At 55.1% G+C, this 17089-nt stretch overlaps 1 protein-coding gene across 9 annotated transcripts in view; it reads left to right on the top strand.

The window, feature by feature from the left end:
• Positions 1-17089, top strand: part of EXOC6B (exocyst complex component 6B) — a 272126-nt gene that overhangs the window by 152613 nt on the left and 102424 nt on the right. For all 9 annotated transcript variants that reach the window (XM_032108405.1, XM_032108407.1, XM_032108406.1 and 6 more), the window contains 10 exons: positions 15-98; positions 231-277; positions 1533-1653; positions 3597-3668; positions 4036-4133; positions 4900-5005; positions 5991-6100; positions 10986-11097; positions 12737-12871; positions 14834-15013. In XM_032108405.1, the coding sequence (XP_031964296.1) occupies positions 15-98; positions 231-277; positions 1533-1653; positions 3597-3668; positions 4036-4133; positions 4900-5005; positions 5991-6100; positions 10986-11097; positions 12737-12871; positions 14834-15013 (1065 nt within the window). The remainder of the gene's footprint in view (positions 1-14; positions 99-230; positions 278-1532; positions 1654-3596; positions 3669-4035; positions 4134-4899; positions 5006-5990; positions 6101-10985; positions 11098-12736; positions 12872-14833; positions 15014-17089) is intronic.

A 17089-nucleotide genomic window follows, 5' to 3' on the forward strand; every position in this document is an offset into this window, starting at 1 on the left:
TCCCTGTTTTCCAGGGTGCCCGGGAGACCTTTGAGAGCTACTACAGGAAGCAGAGGAGAAAACAAGCCCGGCTGGTGCTGCAGCCGCCCTCCAACATGGTCAGTGTGCCCTGCCCTTCCCAAGCTGGAATGTTGTCCCTGGGCTCCTGCTGCCCGTGGCTCATCCCTAAAGCCTCCCTTTGCCCTCGGCCACCTGGGTTTTAACCTCTGCTCCCTCTCTCTTTGTTGCAGCACGAAACTTTAGACGGCTACAGGAAGTATTTCAATCAAATTGTAGGGTAGGTGTTCCTTTTATACACGGCCCTGCTAAAAATGCGTGCCCTGGGTTGCCGAGGAGCGCGAAAAAAACCGGGAGAGGAAGGAATGTCGATATTTTTGGTGGTCCTTGAAGCCAAAACAGGACCCAAAAAAAGGTGGTTCGTGCTTTTTAAGTGTTGTAAAGTGGATTTTATCCTCTTTGCTGTGTCACTGGGGGCAGCGAGGAGGGACCTGCCAGCTCTTGTAGCAGCCTGGGAGTTTCTGGGAATTTGGGGATAAATGATCCCTGTGGATTATGTGCATCTACTTGCCCCACTAATGACATGAATGGGCCCTCTTGCCTTAATAATTCTGGAATATTGAGTAATTATTCTCTAATTATTTTCCTGGTGAAGGAGGTGATTCTCTGTTCCCCAGAGCTGCTTTTTGTCACGCTCAAATTGGACAAGAATCTTCCAAAACTGAGCTCCGAGAGGAGAATTCCAAAGGCTGCTAATCCATAAAAATAGGATAGGATTTGTTGTTTCTTCAGCTAATAATGAGGATAATTTCAATGCCTAATTATGACCACCACAAATTCCATGTCTGCTGCTCTCCTCGTGCAGCTCCCTGCTCCTGAGCTGGATTTCCTTGGAAAACACACCTGGAAATTCGTGTGTTGCTGTTTAAAATGTCCAGTCCCACCCTCATTCCCTGAAAAACAGTTTCTTTTGGAGCAGCAGATTTGATAATTGGAGATTGGAGTGAATTGGTTGTCTGGAAATGGCTGGGAGCACTTGGTGGAGCTGGGTGGGAGAGAGGATTTTCCTTGGAGTTCCAGCATTTTTCCCTGCACTTACAGCATTTCTCCCTGCCCTTAAAACATTTTTCCCCGCAGTCAGAGCATTTTTCCCTGCAGATAAAGCATTTTTCCCCGCAGTCAGAGCGTTTTCCCTGCAGTTAGAGCTTTTTACCCACTTGTAATGGGATTGCTGCTGGCTGGAGCAGAGTTTAATCCGTGGTTCTTGTGGGAATAACGAGGTGAAGAACTCGGAGAGGGGGAATTCTGCCTTTGTGTACACACAGGGTGGCTCTGGGAGTGTTTTAACTCACTCCTCGAACCCAGTGCTGTTAAAAATGGGGGAATGAAGTGTTTGGTGCCGCCTGGATTTGACAGATCCCTCAAATCCGAGCAGGCCCGCGGCCCGCGGATGCGCGCGCGTCGCCTCAGGGGCTCGGGGATGCCTTTTGATCTCTCCAGTTGGAAGTTTCGATGCCATTTTCTGCCCGTTGCAGGTTTTTTGTGGTGGAGGATCACATCCTGCACACGACCCAGGGCCTGGTCAACCGGGCCTATATTGATGAGCTGTGGGAGATGGCCCTGTCCAAAACCATCGCAGCCCTGAGGACTCACTCCGTGAGTAAAAGCCTGGGAGAGCTCAGCTGTTGCTTGACTATCCTTGACATGCTGCAAAGCTGCCTTTTTTTTTTTTTCCCCCCCAGGATTCTTTGTTTTCCCTCTTTTCCAATGACCGTTGAAAAGAGCAACACAAAGACACGCAGATAATTCTCTTTGTCTGGCTTTTTTTTTTCCTCTGGTTGACTGCATTTCCCCACCAAACTCAGTGTTTTGAAGAATAAAACAGTGGGTTTGTGTTTTCATCATTATTGCATTGGTTGTTTTTGAGGAGCACCAGCAGAGGGGGTTGATTAATCCCAAAAAACTGGGGGGGGGAAAAGCATCTTTGTGGCACCCCGAAGCATGACCTTGTTTGTTCAAGTTCAGGATCAGAGAGTCCCAGCGTGGTTTGGGTTGGGAAGGACCTTAAAGATCATCTTGATCCCTTAAATTTCATGGCTGTGAACGGGCTGAAAAATGGGCTGAAAAACCAAATCCAGGGAGGGAGAACCCCAGGAGGGAGCAAGGAGCACCCTGGGAAGGGGGTGAAAATATGGGAAGAGACGGACACGAACACCAGGCTTGGAGCATCCTGGTCCAGTGGAAGGGGGTGGAACCAGATGGGTTTTAAGGTCCTTTCCACCCCACCCCATTCCGTGGCTCTTCCCTGGAGCTCCCTGGGCTGAGGGAGCCCAGAAGCTCCCCAGCATTCTCCATCCCCATCCGGGTGACTGGAAAGTTGCCTCCTTCCCCTTGAGCTCCTGTGCTAGCAGAGGGGATAAACACCAACCCCCCGCTGGGCTGCAAACCTGTGTTTGTTTTCGGTTCAAGTGGGATTTTCTCCGAGGTGGAAGCAGGAGGCTGAGCCAGGCCCAGCCGTGGGGTTTTTGGTGCTCCCAGCTTTGTTGCCACGCGGGTTGTTTCAAGTGGTGCCAAAATTAATGCACGGAGTGGCTGCCAGGGGAGGCTTTGTCGGTGATCACGAAACATTACGTGATTTCCCAACGTTGTGGCCATCACCGCTGGCTCTGAGCGCTCCCAGATAAACCAGTGCCCTGCATCCCGAACTGGGATTCGAGGGAGGGTCTCACCTTGCTGAGGCTATTGCAATTCTTCCAAGGCAGACAAATTTATCCCTGGATTTTCTTCCTTGCCGCAGACAGGGACATCTTTAATCACTGCTGGTGCTTCAGGGCATTATCTTTCTTCCTGACTCTCCTTTTTGGACAGGGAGATGGAAAACGTGTGTCTCCCAGTCCTTCCTGCTGATTAATGGAGTCGTTCCTCCTGGAGTTTCCAGCGAGCTTTAAATCTGTGCTCTTTCAATCCCGCTCTCTTCCCAGCTTGGGATCACTGATTCTATATTTGGGCAGGCTCTGTCTCAAACTTTACATTTTTCAGCACGGGGAAGGTTTTGGCTGCTCCTGGTGAGTGCAGGAAGCCTGGGGGAGACCGGGGTGGCTCTGGGGGCACGGAGTTGTGTCTTTGAGGGTTTGGAGCAGGATAAATCCTTGTGCTGGAGCTGGAATCCAGCGTGTTTTCCCTCAGCCTGGGCCGTGGGTGCCGGGCTGAGATGCTTCATTACCATCAGACACAACACGGTAAATATTAAATGAGAGGCGCTGTCCCCGTCCCGCCGTGACGGCGCTGACGGGCTCCGTCTCCTCTCGCTGCCCAGCAGCTCCTGTGCAATCTTAGACACACTTCAGGTATCTCTGGAGCAGCCCAAAGCCTTCTCCAGCCTGGAGAGCAGCACTGGGAGCAGAGACACCCTTATCAGCCGGCCCTGTCTGCCCCGTGCGCCGCTCACGGCCTGGGGGATGAAGCTGCTGCTCCTGGGGCTGCTCCCCAGGCCTGGGCAGTTCTTATCAGTGCCCTGATAACGCAGCAGGGCTCAGGGCAGGGGTTTGTGCTGTGCCACGCAGTTAAAGCCATGTTTTCATCTCTGCCCTCCCCTCCAGTCCTACTGCTCCGACCCCAGCCTGGTGTTGGACCTGAAGAACCTCATTGTGCTCTTCGCCGACACGCTGCAGGTACGTGGGGCTCGGGGCTGTCCTCTCCCAGCGCCGCCCCTGCTGCTCCCAGGCTGTCCATCGGTGCTTCAGTGCCTCGGGGGGGCTGCCTGCGCTGGCCCAGCTCCTTTCCTGGCATTTCTGGGCGTGGATCACCCGATGGACAGCCTGGCTTGGTCTGTGCAAGGACCGAGCCTTGGCCACCTCACCCGGCCCTTGGGCCTTTGATAGCTCTGGGTCCTTCTCGCTCAGTAAATCACCCCAAACCCCTCCACCTGCTCCAGGGCTGGTGCTGGAGGAGGATTTGCCCCCTGTTAAACACGGACCATAAGCTGCCCGTTGGTGGCTTCATTCCCTGAGGTTGCTCCGTTCCCTCCTGCTCCTGCAGGGCTACGGCTTCCCAGTGAACCAGCTGTTCGACATGCTGCTGGAGATCCAGGACCAGTACAGCGAGACCCTGCTGAAGAAATGGGCAGGAGTGTTCAGGTGAGAGGCTCGGAAAGAACCCCCTGGGACGCCCCTCACTGAGGAGTTTTGGCCCCCAAGTGGAATTTTTTGAGGGATTAATTAGAGAATCGTGGAATGGGTTGGGAAGGGAGCTTGAAGCAGTGCCACCCTTGCCATGGAGCTGCTGCAGAGAGCCCAGAGGAGGCCCCGGAGCTGCTCCAGGGCTGGAGCCCCTCTGCTCTGGAGGCAGCTGGGAGAGCTGGGAATGTTCCCTGGAGAAGGGAAGGAGCCAGGGAGAGCTGCGAGCCCCTTGCAGGGCCTAAAGGGGCTCCAGGAGAGCTGCAGAGGGACTGGGGCCAAGGGCTGGAGGGCCAGGAGGCAGGGAATGGCTTCCCAGTGGGAAAGGGGAGCTTGGGCTGGGATGTTGGGAAGGAATTGCTGGCTGGGAGGGTGGGGAGGGGCTGGGCTGGAATTGCCAGAGCAGCTGGGGCTGCCCCTGGATCCCTGGGAATGCCCAAGGCCAGGCTGGACACTGGGGCTTGGATCCAGCTGGGACAGTGGGAGGTGTCCCTGCCCATGGATGGGGTGGAATGAGGTGATCCTAAAGTCCCTTCCAACCCAAACCATTCCGGGATTCTGTGCCCTCGCTCCATCCCCAAGCTGTGGCTGATTTGGGATATCCCTGGTTGCTGCTGCTGCAGGAATTTGGGATCACACCTTAGCCTGGCACCAACCTCTGGGAATCTCCTGACCCAGCAGCAAAACTTTCCCCTCAGAGCTGTCTCCATAACGTTTCTTTTCCCAGGAATATCCTGGACTCGGATAACTACAGCCCCATCCCGGTGTCAAATGAAGAAGTTTATAAGAAAATCGTTGGACAGTTCCCATTCCAGGATGCTGAACTTGAAAAGGTAAAGCTTGGAAAGGGGAAAGTGGCCTGGCCTGGCTGCTGGGGCAGGAGAACCTCGCACCCTTTGTGGGCATTGAGAACTGCACATGAAAGGCTCTGAAAAACCCCAAATCAACCCCCCCAACCCAAATAAAGAGTAAAAGAGAAAGGAAAACACTGGGGAAGAACATTCCATGGGATGCATTTCTCCTGGTGTGGGTGAGGGACGTGTGACTTGTGTTCCTCTCGGGGGGCTCTGTCACAGCTGAGCAGCCCTGGCAGCACACAGGTAGAAGTATCCGCTTCCCTTGGCATTTAAGTCCCATTTTATGGACCCTGGGATTGATTTATTGGTTTTAGTCTCGTATTTAGAGGAAGAAGAGCCCCAAAAAGTGGTGGATCTTGGCCTTTGCACGAGTGTGTGCTTGGAAAACCAAAGTGTGTCCAGCTGTCCCCTAAATCCTAAATCCTGCTTGGCCTCGTGCTCCACACCTGGCAGCCACCAAATCCACCCCTGGTGATCCCAGTCAAGGGTTCAGATTTCTGTGTCCTGCCCCAAAATTCAGTCCTGGGGTTCAGCTCCTCGCTGCTGCTCCCTGCACCTCCCAGCCTGGTGTGTGCTGGGGGTGAAAGCTGCAGCAACTTGGTGTTGGAAAATCCGTTTCCTCCCGGCTTTCGAGGCCATTGGGCAGCACTTGGAGGGGGTGAGCAGGAAAACGCCTCGTGCATGGTGGGGGGAGGAATTCCAGGTGTTCCCAGCAAGGGAGGGGAAGGGAGTTGGGAGAGGGAAGGAGGGAATGAGGGTCCTGGTGTGCTGCACATCTCCTTCCAGCCCCAAATCCCACACACGGCTCCAGGTGCCATTAGTGATTATCTGCTCTTTCCCTTGGCTGAAGCGTTTGTATAAGCCAGCATGAATCCCAGAATTCCTCTGCCTGCCTGGAACACACCGCTGGGAGGAGGGAAATTCCTTCCCTCCCTCTGGAATTCTCTCCTGTGTTTTGCAGCAACCCTTCCCGAAGAAGTTCCCCTTCTCGGAGTTCGTGCCCAAGGTTTACAGCCAGATCAAGGAGTTCATCTACGCCTGCCTGAAGTTCTCCGAGGACCTGCACCTCAGGTGGGAGATGTTGTTTGCACTGATTTAAAATCTGGATTCTCTTCCTCACCCTTCGGATGGACCCAGTCCAGGCTGGAAGTGGCCTTGGAGCAGTGGGATCTTGGCTGGCCAAGGTCTTCTCCTGTAGGGGAAGATCCCAGGGTGCTTTGGGCTGGAAGGAACTTTCAGGATCATCTCGTTCCAACCCATCACAGGGACACTTCCCACGATCCTGGGATGCTCCAAGCCTCCTCCAGCCTGGCCTTGGACACCTCCAGGGAATTCCACACTCCCAGGCCAGTCCCAGTTGTGTGAGAAGTGAGGGGCTGTTTCCTCCAAGGCGTTTCTGCATCATTATTTAATAAATAAATGAAGCCAGGTGTCTGCAGAAAGGTTGTGATGGCCACTGGTCACCACCAGGGCCTGCTGGAACATCTCAGATCCCCCCAGGCCTCCCCTTGCTGTCCCCCAAGGAATGGGAATTCTGTGGCTCCGTGAACTTGTTGTCAGGAGGGCTCTGAGGGTTGGATTTTCGGTCATGAACGAGTTTCGGCTGCCGGTTTCATGCTTTTGTTTTTCTCGTTTCTTCGGGGAGTTTATACACAAATAATGTGTTGGTTTTTTTTTTTTTAAAGCCTGTAAAATATTCTGTGTGTTTACCCTCCCTGCTCCATCCCGAGGTGCTTTGATGCTTGTTTCACCCGTGTGTACGTGTGTGAGGCTGGAAACCAACGGGGTCTGCCAGGAGCTGCCAGTTGGGGCTTTGGGTTTGCATCAGCAGCGTTTGCAGCTCGGGAGAGGTTTAAAAATGAAGGACAAGGTTTTGGCTGGAAGGGTTCATCCTCCTTGCCTTCCCTGGTGTCTTGGTTTTTGAGACAAAACTTCAGGAGGAAACACTCCAGAATGAGTGTTCCTCCCCTTTTCCTCCGTCAGTGAGAAAAATGGGTCACAAGGAGTGAAAGTGGGAAAAAGAAACCAAACTCTTTATTAACACACCAACAAAACAGGGCAGAACAGGATAAAAAACCCCCTCAAAATACAGCAAATTCCCAGAGAGGGAACAGACACCCGGGCTCGGACCAGCAAGGAGGGAAGGGAGGCAGTGAGGCAAGGGAAGGGAAGGGAAGAAAGAACAAGGAAAGAAACCCAACAGAACCTTTTCCCAGCTAGCTGGGACACAAAGGAAACCCAGACAGCAGCACGGTGCTCCCCTTGGGCTGAGCCCTTCAGCTGCCCCTCGGATCCCCGGGTCCATCCTAAAGGCACAGCGGCCCTGGGCACTGAGCGGACGGGGAAGGAATAAAGCGGCTCCACAGCCTCACCCCAGGGCACCTGGGCAAGCAAGAGGCTGCCCTGGGGTGGGCAAGTTCCACCTCCTTGGGAGCTTCGTGTCCTGGCCGTGACCTGGCACTGGAGCTGCTGGAGGCAGCTGGGAGAGCTGGGAATGTTGCCCTGGAGAAGGGAAGGAGCCAGGGAGAGCTGCGAGCCCCTTGCAGGGCCTAAAGGGGCTCCAGGAGAGCTGCAGAGGGACTGGGGCCAAGGCCTGGAGGGCCAGGAGGCAGGGAATGGCTTCCCAGTGGGAAAGGGGAGCTTGGGCTGGGATGTTGGGAAGGAATTGCTGGCTGGGAGGGTGGGGAGGGGCTGGGCTGGAATTGCCAGAGCAGCTGGGGCTGCCCCTGGATCCCTGGGAATGTCCAAGGCCAGGCTGGACACTGGGGCTTGGATCCAGCTGGGACAGTGGGAGGTGTCCCTGCCCATGGGATCAAGACGCTCTTTAAGATTCCCACCCAACCCATTCCATGCTTGCCCCGTTGCTGCTGTGGAGCTGGGACAGCTGTGGGACCTCAGCACTGTTCCGGTTCGTGCCCCAGGCTCTCCAGGATTTTCCCTCTCTCCTTGGTGCCAGGGGTGCCGATTTGGAGAGGCCCTTTCCCTGTGGGTCCCACCACAGCCCTCGTTGGTTTTTTGGGAGCTCAGGAGTTTCTCCCACCACGTCCCATCCCAGTCTGGCCCTGGTGGCAGCTTCTCCTCTCTGGTGGCTCCCTGGGCTCGTAACCCCGGGGTCACTGTGGCCCCTCTCCCTCTGCAGAGCCGGCACCTCGCTCTGGTTGCCCAGGGATGCTGCTGCCCCCAGCCCTCCCTGCGCAGCTCCGTGCCCTTCCCCGTTGCCGGCATGATTGCCTTTGGCAGGCCAGGGAGGAGAAGTGTCCCCTTGGGTCCCTCCCGGGGCTCCCCCTGGACCCCTTATTAAAATTCCTTTCCACATTGGATTTTCCAGCCCTTTCGGAGCAGTGGGAGGAGGGGAGCCCCTCTCTGGCTCTCAGAGCCAAACATTTGGAATATTTCTCTGCAAACCCCTGTTGACACTTTCTTCATTTCACCCTGACAGCTTGAATTAGGTTTTATTAGGAAGCTTGGCTACAAAGCCGGCAGCAAGTTCCCTTTTCTCCTCCCTTTCTTTTTTTTCCTGGCCTTGTCATTTACGGAGCACCCCGGAGTGCCGGGGGTCAGCCCGTCAGTCACAGGGGCCTGGAGGTCACCGCAGCTGCCACGGGATCTGGGACAGGAGCTGTCATTATCCCAGACAGTTCCCTTCAAGCCTTTTCCTGCACAGCACAGCCCGTGGCGGAAAGTGCAGCTCCTATTTTATTATTTTATTTTTTTTTTTCCCCCCTAATTATTTTGTTAAAGCAGCTCCTTGTATTTGTTGGATGGGAGGGTTCTCCTTTTTGTGTGGAAGTTATTTCACTTGAGGAAAGTTCGGAGCTCCGGGTGTGTTTGTAGGGCTTGGAATTTTTGTTGTTGGCTCTATTAATTGGGTTAGAGCGGGAAAACCTCCTTTATCTCCTCAGCACTTTTGTCTTTTTGCAAGTTGAGTTCATCAGGTTGTCTTTCAAAGCATCCCCTCGCTTGTTCCTGTGGAATTTCCCATTGGAAAGTAGGGAAGATCTCTGGGAAGCCATGGGTGAAGGATGGGATGGATCAGCTCTAATCCACCACGACTTGGGTTGGGTTTGGGTTGGGGTTTTCTGCAAACAAAGCCCCAGTCCTGGAGGAACTTGGGATACAAAGTGCAGGGACACCTCCCACCATCCCAGGTGGATCCAAGCCCCAATGTCCAGCCTGGCCTTGGGCACTGCCAGGGATCCAGGGGCAGCCCCAGCTGCTCTGGCAATTCCAGCCCAGCCCCTCCCCACCCTCCCAGCCAGCAATTCCTTCCCAACATCCCATCTAACCCATTCCTGCCCCCCACTTGCAGCATCCCAACACCCCCCACTTTCCTCCCGGGATAACTTCCACGTTGGCTTTCGTTTCCCACGTCAATCCCTGGTTTGTGACGTGGCCCCTGTGTCAGGTGGAGCAGGAGAAGGAAACAAAGGTCAGGGGCTCGATTTACCGGGAGCTTGAAGTTACTGACACTTCCCAGCCTTCCCGCTGGGAATTCCCTCTCCCGCCTCTCACTGCAGGAGACAATTCCTGGTGCTGTCAGGGCTAATCCAGAGCCAAGCACAGATCCAAGGAGCCTCTGGCAGGGTGGGTTGGCAAAACCTCCTGGGGAAAGGAGAGGTGACACCATGGCAGGGCCGAACCCCCAAATTCCAGCAGTGCTGTCATTCCAGACCCCTGGGAAAGGGCAGGAATGGGGTGCAGGAGCTTCCAGTTTGATGTTCCAATGCTGGAGGCAGGCTGGGAGAGCTGGGAATGTTGCCCTGGAGAAGGGAAGGAGCCAGGGAGAGCTGCGAGCCCCTTGCAGGGCCTAAAGGGGCTCCAGGAGAGCTGCAGAGAGACTGGGGCCAAGGGCTGGAGGGCCAGGAGGCAGGGAATGGCTTCCCAGTGGGAAAGGGGAGCTTGGGCTGGGATGTTGGGAAGGAATTGCTGGCTGGGAGGGTGGGCAGGGGCTGGGCTGGAATTGCCAGAGCAGCTGGGGCTGCCCCTGGATCCCTGGGAATGTCCAAGGCCAGGCTGGACACTGGGGCTTGGATCCAGCTGGGATGGTGGGAGGTGTCCCTGCCCATGGATGGGGTGGCCCTGGATGGTCCCTTCCATCCCAAACCATTCCATGATTTTATGGTGTTCCCAAACTCCTCGTTTTGCTGCCAGGCTCTGCAGCTGCAGCTCCATCTGCAAGTTGGGAAAAGAAGTCCAAAATCCAATCAATCCAACCCCAAAGATGTTCCCACTTCCCTTCAAGGCTGCCCCTGGATCCCTGGGAATGTCCAAGGCCAGGCTGGACACTGGGGCTTGGATCCACCTGGGATGCTGGGAGGTGTCCCTGCCCATGGAATGGGATTTAAGGTCTCTTCCATCCCAAACCATTCTGGGAGTTGGGAGCTGTGCTGTGCTGAGGAGTCCCTGTGTGTGGAAATCCAGGGATCATTTGGGGCTGGAAATGCTTCCTCTAACCCCATTCCCTGTGACCTCGTTCACTTCTGCAATTTTTTCAGCTTCCTTTTAAGATCCTTTCCAACCCAAACCATTCCACGGTTCTACAATTTTGTTTAAAAAGCCCAGAAAGGCCTGAGAGGGGAATTTTGGGGGATTTGATTTGGGGTTTTCACCCACTGGAGATCTTTTCCCTTGTACTGAACACACAAATCCTCAGTGCTGTGTGTTGGGTTGTGCTGATGCCGTGGGAGGTTTCTCCTTGGGCTACACCAGCCCCTCGCGGGTGGGAGGCTCAGGACTGTGGGACTTGCAGGTGTTAATCCACTTTTCCTTCTGAAACATGGATAAAAAGGCCTAAATTGGTGTATTTTACTGTATACCAAATGTCAGCTCCTGTGATGGCTGCACAGATGCTCAGGGGTGAGGCAGAGGAGAGTTGGGTAGGAGGATGAGGAGAATTCCCCGTGATTTTCTTTCCATGGAGCACCTTGCAAATTTCTCCTTAAATTTTACTTTGCAGCTCCACGGAGGTCGATGACATGATCAGAAAATCCACAAATCTGCTGCTGACCCGGACCCTGAGCAACTGTTTACAGAACGTCATCAAGAGGAAAAACGTTGGACTCACAGAGGTGGGACCTGGCTTCCCTTGGGAATGGAGGGCCAGGAGGCAGGGAATGGCTTCCCAGTGGGAAAGGGGAGCTTGGGCTGGGATGTTGGGAAGGAATTGCTGGCTGGGAGGGTGGGGAGGGGCTGGGCTGGAATTGCCAGAGCAGCTGGGGCTGCCCCTGGATCCCTGGGAATGTCCAAGGCCAGGCTGGACACTGGGGCTTGGATCCAGCTGGGATGGTGGAATTGTCCCTGCCCGTGGTGGAATAAATGAGTTTTAAGATCCCTTCCCACCCACAGCATTCCTGGACTGTGTGATTCCAGGGCAGGGTGGCAGGAAGGTCCTTGGAGCTCCTTCAAGCACCTTTAGAGGTGCTGGTTTGGAGCATTCCGTGAAATGTTTGCTTGGAAAACAAGGGGCCTGCTCAGCGTTGTTGTACAAAGTGGGGAACTTCAGATTGGGGGAAAAAAGGGGTTTTTTGCTGTTGGTTGTGGATTTTTCCCTCTTCATTTTGGGCAACGTTATAAATCTGAATAAAAGTCAGAGCACTTCAGGGAGCACCAGAGAAGATCCAAGTGGGAAATGTGAGGGAATGGGGGAGCAGTTCTCGTTTTCAGGTGGTGTTTGAGTGGTTTCAGCACATTGCTGCAGCACAAACCCTAATTTGGGGTTTCCTTTCCATGGTCCATACTTTTTTTCTGTACAAAATCCAGTTTCTGATGATTTTAATCCCTTTAAAGCTATACCTGGTGCCCAGGATAGGTGGGACCTCTGGGTGCTGCTATTAAACAAGGAGTTATTAATTGTTTAATTAATAATTACTGCCTTGGATCGTGTCAACCATAGCTTTCCCCACCCAACTTCTCATTTCTCCCACACATCCCACAGCTTCTCCGGACACCCCATTCCAGTTCTGCACCACCTTCCTGATGTCTCTTTTCCTTCCCAGTGCCCAGGCTGAACCTTCCAAAGTGTCCCCATCCCCCTTGTGATCCCACCAGCACCAGCAGCAGTTGGGTGCTGGGATCTTTGTGGTGTCACTTCAGGATTTCTGCCCCCGCGCCTTCGCAATCGCTGATTAATCCAATCCCCTTCAGATTTGGGAGTGTTCCCAAATCCTCCCCGCACGGCAGGTGGCTCCCGACAGCCCCACCACGCTCCAGCAATTCAGTGACATCAACCCAGGGCGTTCTGCTGCCCCGGGGGGCTGGCAGGGATCTGCTCACCCCACACCTCCCAGCGCCAAACCTCGTGGTTCCTTTGTTCGGGGCCCGTGTGATGCTGCTCGGCGTCACTCAAGTTTGAGTTATTTCGGGTTCAGTGGCAGCCAGGAGCCTCCTGACTGGTGCTGGCAGTTTTTTTGGGAGCCCCTGTTGTGTTTGAGCGGCGCTGACGGGAGCCCTGAGTGACGGCTCAATGTAGGAAAGCCCTTCCAAAAAAAAATCACCTTCCGTGGTATCAGTGGCTGTCATGGGAAACGCTTCCCCCCCCAAATTATCTTGGATTTAGGTGTTGTTAAAGGAGGAGAGACCGCAGCAAAGCTCGGGGTGTTTGCAGTGTCAGCTTTTCATGCCAGGATTCCACGGAACTGGCATCCCTTCACCTGGCACGGCCCTGGCTTCGGCAGCACCGGCGCTGAAACCCTTCTTTGCCCTTCCCAGCTGGTGCAGATCATCATCAACACCACCCATCTGGAGAAGTCCTGCAAGTTCCTGGAGGAGTTCATCACCAACATCACCAACGTCCTTCCCGAGACCGTCCACACGACCAAGCTCTACGGGACCACCACCTTCAAGGTGAGCGGGGCCGGGGTTCCTCCCCCGGGAGGGCCCTGGGTGGCTGCTGGCAGGGATCTGCTGCTGCAGGAGCCCTGGGAGGCAGCTGGGCTGAGCCCAAGGATAATTCCGGCCTATTTTGGGAAGGTTGCGCCATCGCTTTGGGTTTGTCCTTCGGAGCGTTGCTGCTGTCGAGATCGTGGGAGGCTTTCTCCTTAATTTACAGCCCTAATTAGCTAAAGGATTAAGGAGATTTTAAACAAAAGCCTGATAATTTATTTCTTATTTAAATGAATTCTCACTTCGCTGTTGGAGTGCAGTGTTAACACAACTGGCCGTGCACACCAGGCTCCTCTTCCACCCAGGAGAAAGATTTCCAGAATTTATATTTCTCTCTCTTTCCACTCCTTTTAGCATTATCCCCTAAAAACCAGGGCTGACAGAAACCCCCAGAATTCCCAGCCTTTAAATCCCACCCCAGGAGTGTTCCCCCAGATGCTTTATATGGAATCTGGTTGGGTCGAGTGCGGGGTGTCTGAGTTGTGTCCCGTGGAGATCCACAGGTGGGAACAGCAGGAATTGGCTTGGTGAGGTTTTGCCGTGGGATAACTCACTCTCATGTCCCCAGGGAGGTCCATCCTGGCCTAAAGCTGAGTTTCCTGCCCTTATTTTGGCAGGGAGGCTCCTGGACCCCGGCCTTGCGCTGGGTTTGGTGGGGTTTCCATCTGGGATGTTCCTTTCCCATCTCAGAATCATGGGATATTCTGAGCTGGAGGGACCTGCAAGGATCATCAGCTCCCACCCAGGACTGAACCACAGCCTTGGTGCTGTGAACACCAGGCTCCCACCAAGGGAGCCTGTCTCTCCTCCCTCTCCTCTGGATTGCTCCTCGTGGTCCCCAGGTCACGTCAGAGGCAGAATCCTCCCTGATCTTGCCCACCACGACCTGGGGGCCCCTGTCCCACCAGCCTGAGGCTGCAGCAGCCTCGTGGTTGCCTCCTCGAGCTTTGGGGTTGTGTCACCTCCTGGTCTAAAGGTTGAGTGAAGCTCCCACCCTGTTGGAGGGTGGTGTGGAGCCCCCATCCCATGTGGGGTCTGGGTGGTGTGGAGCCCCCATCCCATCCCACGTGGGGTCTGGGTGGTGTGGAGCCCCCATCCCATGTGGGGTCTGGGTGGTGTGGAGCCCCCATCCCATCCCATGTGGGGTCTGGGTGGTGTGGAGCCCCCATCCCATCCCATGTGGGATCTGGGTGGTGTGGAGCCCCCATCCCATCCCATGTGGGGTCTGGGTGGTGTGGAGCCCCCATCCCATGTAGGGTCTGGGTGGTGTGGAGCCCCCATCCCATCCCATGTGGGGTCTGGGTGGTGTGGAGCCCCCATCCCATCCCATGTGGGGTCTGGGTGGTGTGGAGCCCCCATCCCATCCCATGTGGGGTCTGGGTGGTGTGGAGCCCCCATCCCATGTGGGGTCTGGGTGGTGTGGAGCCCCCATCCCATCCCATGTGGGGTCTGGGTGGTGTGGAGCCCCCATCCCATCCCATGTGGGGTCTGGGTGGTGTGGAGCCCCCATCCCATCCCATGTGGGGTCTGGGTGGTGTGGAGCCCCCATCCCATCCCATGTGGGGTCTGGGTGGTGTGGAGCCCCCATCCCATCCCATGTGGGGTCTGGGTGGTGTGGAGCCCCCATCCCATCCCATGTGGGGTCTGGGTGGTGTGGAGCCCCCATCCCATCCCATGTGGGGTCTGGGTGGTGTGGAGCCCCCATCCCATCCCATGTGGGGTCTGGGTGGTGTGGAGCCCCCATCCCATCCCATGTGGGGTCTGGGTGGTGTGGAGCCCCCATCCCATCCCATGTGGGGTCTGGGTGGTGTGGAGCCCCCATCCCATCCCATGTGGGGTCTGGGTGGTGTGGAGCCCCCATCCCATCCCATGTGGGATCTGGGTGGTGTGGAGCCCCCATCCCATGTCGGGTCTCGTTCCCAGGACGCCCGGCATGCCGCCGAGGAGGAGATCTACACCAACCTCAACCAGAAGATCGATCAGTTCCTGCAGCTGGCAGACTACGACTGGATGGCTCTGGAGCCAGGCAGCAGGGCCAGTGACTACCTGGTGGATCTCATCGGCTTCCTGCGCAGCACCTTCGCCGTCTTCACCCACCTCCCGGTGAGCCAGGCCGCCCCTTCCCTCCCTTCTGCTCCAGGGTGTTGGGGGAACCCCGACGTGATGGGCTGTGCTGGAAACGGGGCCTGGCGCTGCCAAGGATGAAGGAACAAATTCTGTTTATTTAGGCAGGTGTTTCACGTGTCACCACAAGCTGGGCTTCAGTGGGAGCCTCCCAATGATTTGCAAGTCTGAATTTTTTATGGGATTGAGGCTCTGTCCCAGCCCACCATGTACCAGCAGGATCATAATTCACTCCCCACCTATATTTTAGATATTTTAACTTCCAGCTAATGGCCATCCAGGATTTTTTTTTCCCAAAAAATGGGTGCGTTACTGGAACTACAGCTGCATTTCCAAGTGCCTGTCAAGTCCCTGATGCCTCCCATCCCAATGTTGCTCCGTTGCAAGGCACCATATGTTTCTTTCTTCTCTCTGCTCTCCAAAGTCCCCCTGTGTTTACGCTGCTGTTGCCATCAGAAATGTGCTTGATGGTGCTTTTTGCAGCCGGCTAAGCGGTGTCTCCTTGGTAGGAAAAATCCAATCACCCGGGAGCTTCGCTGTTTCTCCGACAGCTTTTTCCCCTCCTCTGAATGGGATTTGTTCTGAGCTGTGTGGATACACGCTCAGCAGGAGCTGGGATCAGCAGGTATTTGGAAACAGCAAATCCCCCCAACTCTGTGGCTGCTCTAAAAGCGATTTCAGATCTTCCTTTCTTTCTTTATGAAGCTGGGATTTGTGTGCTGGTGCTGGGTGCCCGGGGCTGTCCCCACGCTGGGCATCTTTCAGGAGTTTGGGAATAAACAGGAAGGGAAGATGTGATGTGGCAGCTTCCTTCACTCTGTCTGTGCCCTGGGATTCTCCTCTGGAAGGAGGTCTCAGCCCTCCAGAGCCATTTTGGGAGGTGCTGCACCCCCAAATTGTGCAGCCTCAGGCCTGGCTCGTGTCTTTGGGCATCCCTGTCCCAGCAGGAAGATCTGGGAGCAGGAGGGAGCTCACACGGATTCGCTGTGGGGGAGAAGCCCCCAAAAGGGATCTGGAAGTGGCTTCCCCGCTCCTCTGCACCTGTGTTGAGGAGAAGTTGCTTTCTCAGCTCTGTTCTCAGTGGGACAAACTGATCAATAAACTGATAAATGAAGTGCTACCTCCTGAGCAGAGAGGCGGGAGGGACTGTGATCCGTCTCCCTGGCCAGGTTTGTCCCAAATGTCCCCAGGCAGTGTGGCAGGTGCCTTCTGGAGCCAGGAGGTGCTGGAAACGGCTGGATTTCTCCTTAAAAAAGGAGCTGTGGCTGCACAGGGCTGGGGTAGCACCTGGAGGCTTCCACCCATCGTGCTGGGAATACTCAGGAGGCAGTAATGGAATCTGACAGGGAGATTGGTCTCTGCACCGGAGCATGAAGCAGCAGAGATGAGCTGGGGAGGGATGCCCGCAGTGATTTATGAGGTGGGCCAGGAGTGATTTATCTTCCTTAAATATTAATGTTTCCTTTTGGAGCCAGCCAGGGTTGGTTTGGAGGCTGGGAGGACGTGAATTGGTCTAAAAAGCACCAGGACAGATGGAGGCAGCCTTTTGTCTGCCAGAACTGGGTAAGAAAAGCCACAGCTGAGGAGAAGCTCAGATGTGCCGGGCAGCCCCCGATCTCCAGAGCCTCCCCAAAGCCTGCTGAGACAGAGGAGGCACCTTGGGAACGTGCTGCAGCCTGGTTCGGGCAGCTGCAGGTCTGTGGGAGCTGCAGGTTTGGGATTTTTTAATATTTACTGAGGTTTTTTTCCTGACGTTGCTGCTGGTTCACCCAAATTGTGGGCAATGGTGGGTAAGAGCGAGCCAGGAAGGACCAGGCTGCATCCCAAAGGACTCCAGATCCTTTGGTGGCGAGGTTTTTCATCCTTGTAGGGTTCAGGAGATTTTTCCAGTGGCTGATTTGGGAGCACATTGAAATTCCTGGGCTTTGCTGCTGAAGCGCAGGAGGTGAAGGGGTTGTCCAAAGTGATGCAGAAAATGATGGAGGTGTTTGTTAAAGCACCAAAAATGTGGGATGAGCATCAGCTGGGGAAAGAAAGAGCGAGAGGGGTGAGGGA

The sequence above is a fragment of the Corvus moneduloides genome, chromosome 5, assembly GCF_009650955.1.
Source record: "Corvus moneduloides isolate bCorMon1 chromosome 5, bCorMon1.pri, whole genome shotgun sequence".
Classification (NCBI taxonomy): domain Eukaryota; kingdom Metazoa; phylum Chordata; class Aves; order Passeriformes; family Corvidae; genus Corvus; species Corvus moneduloides.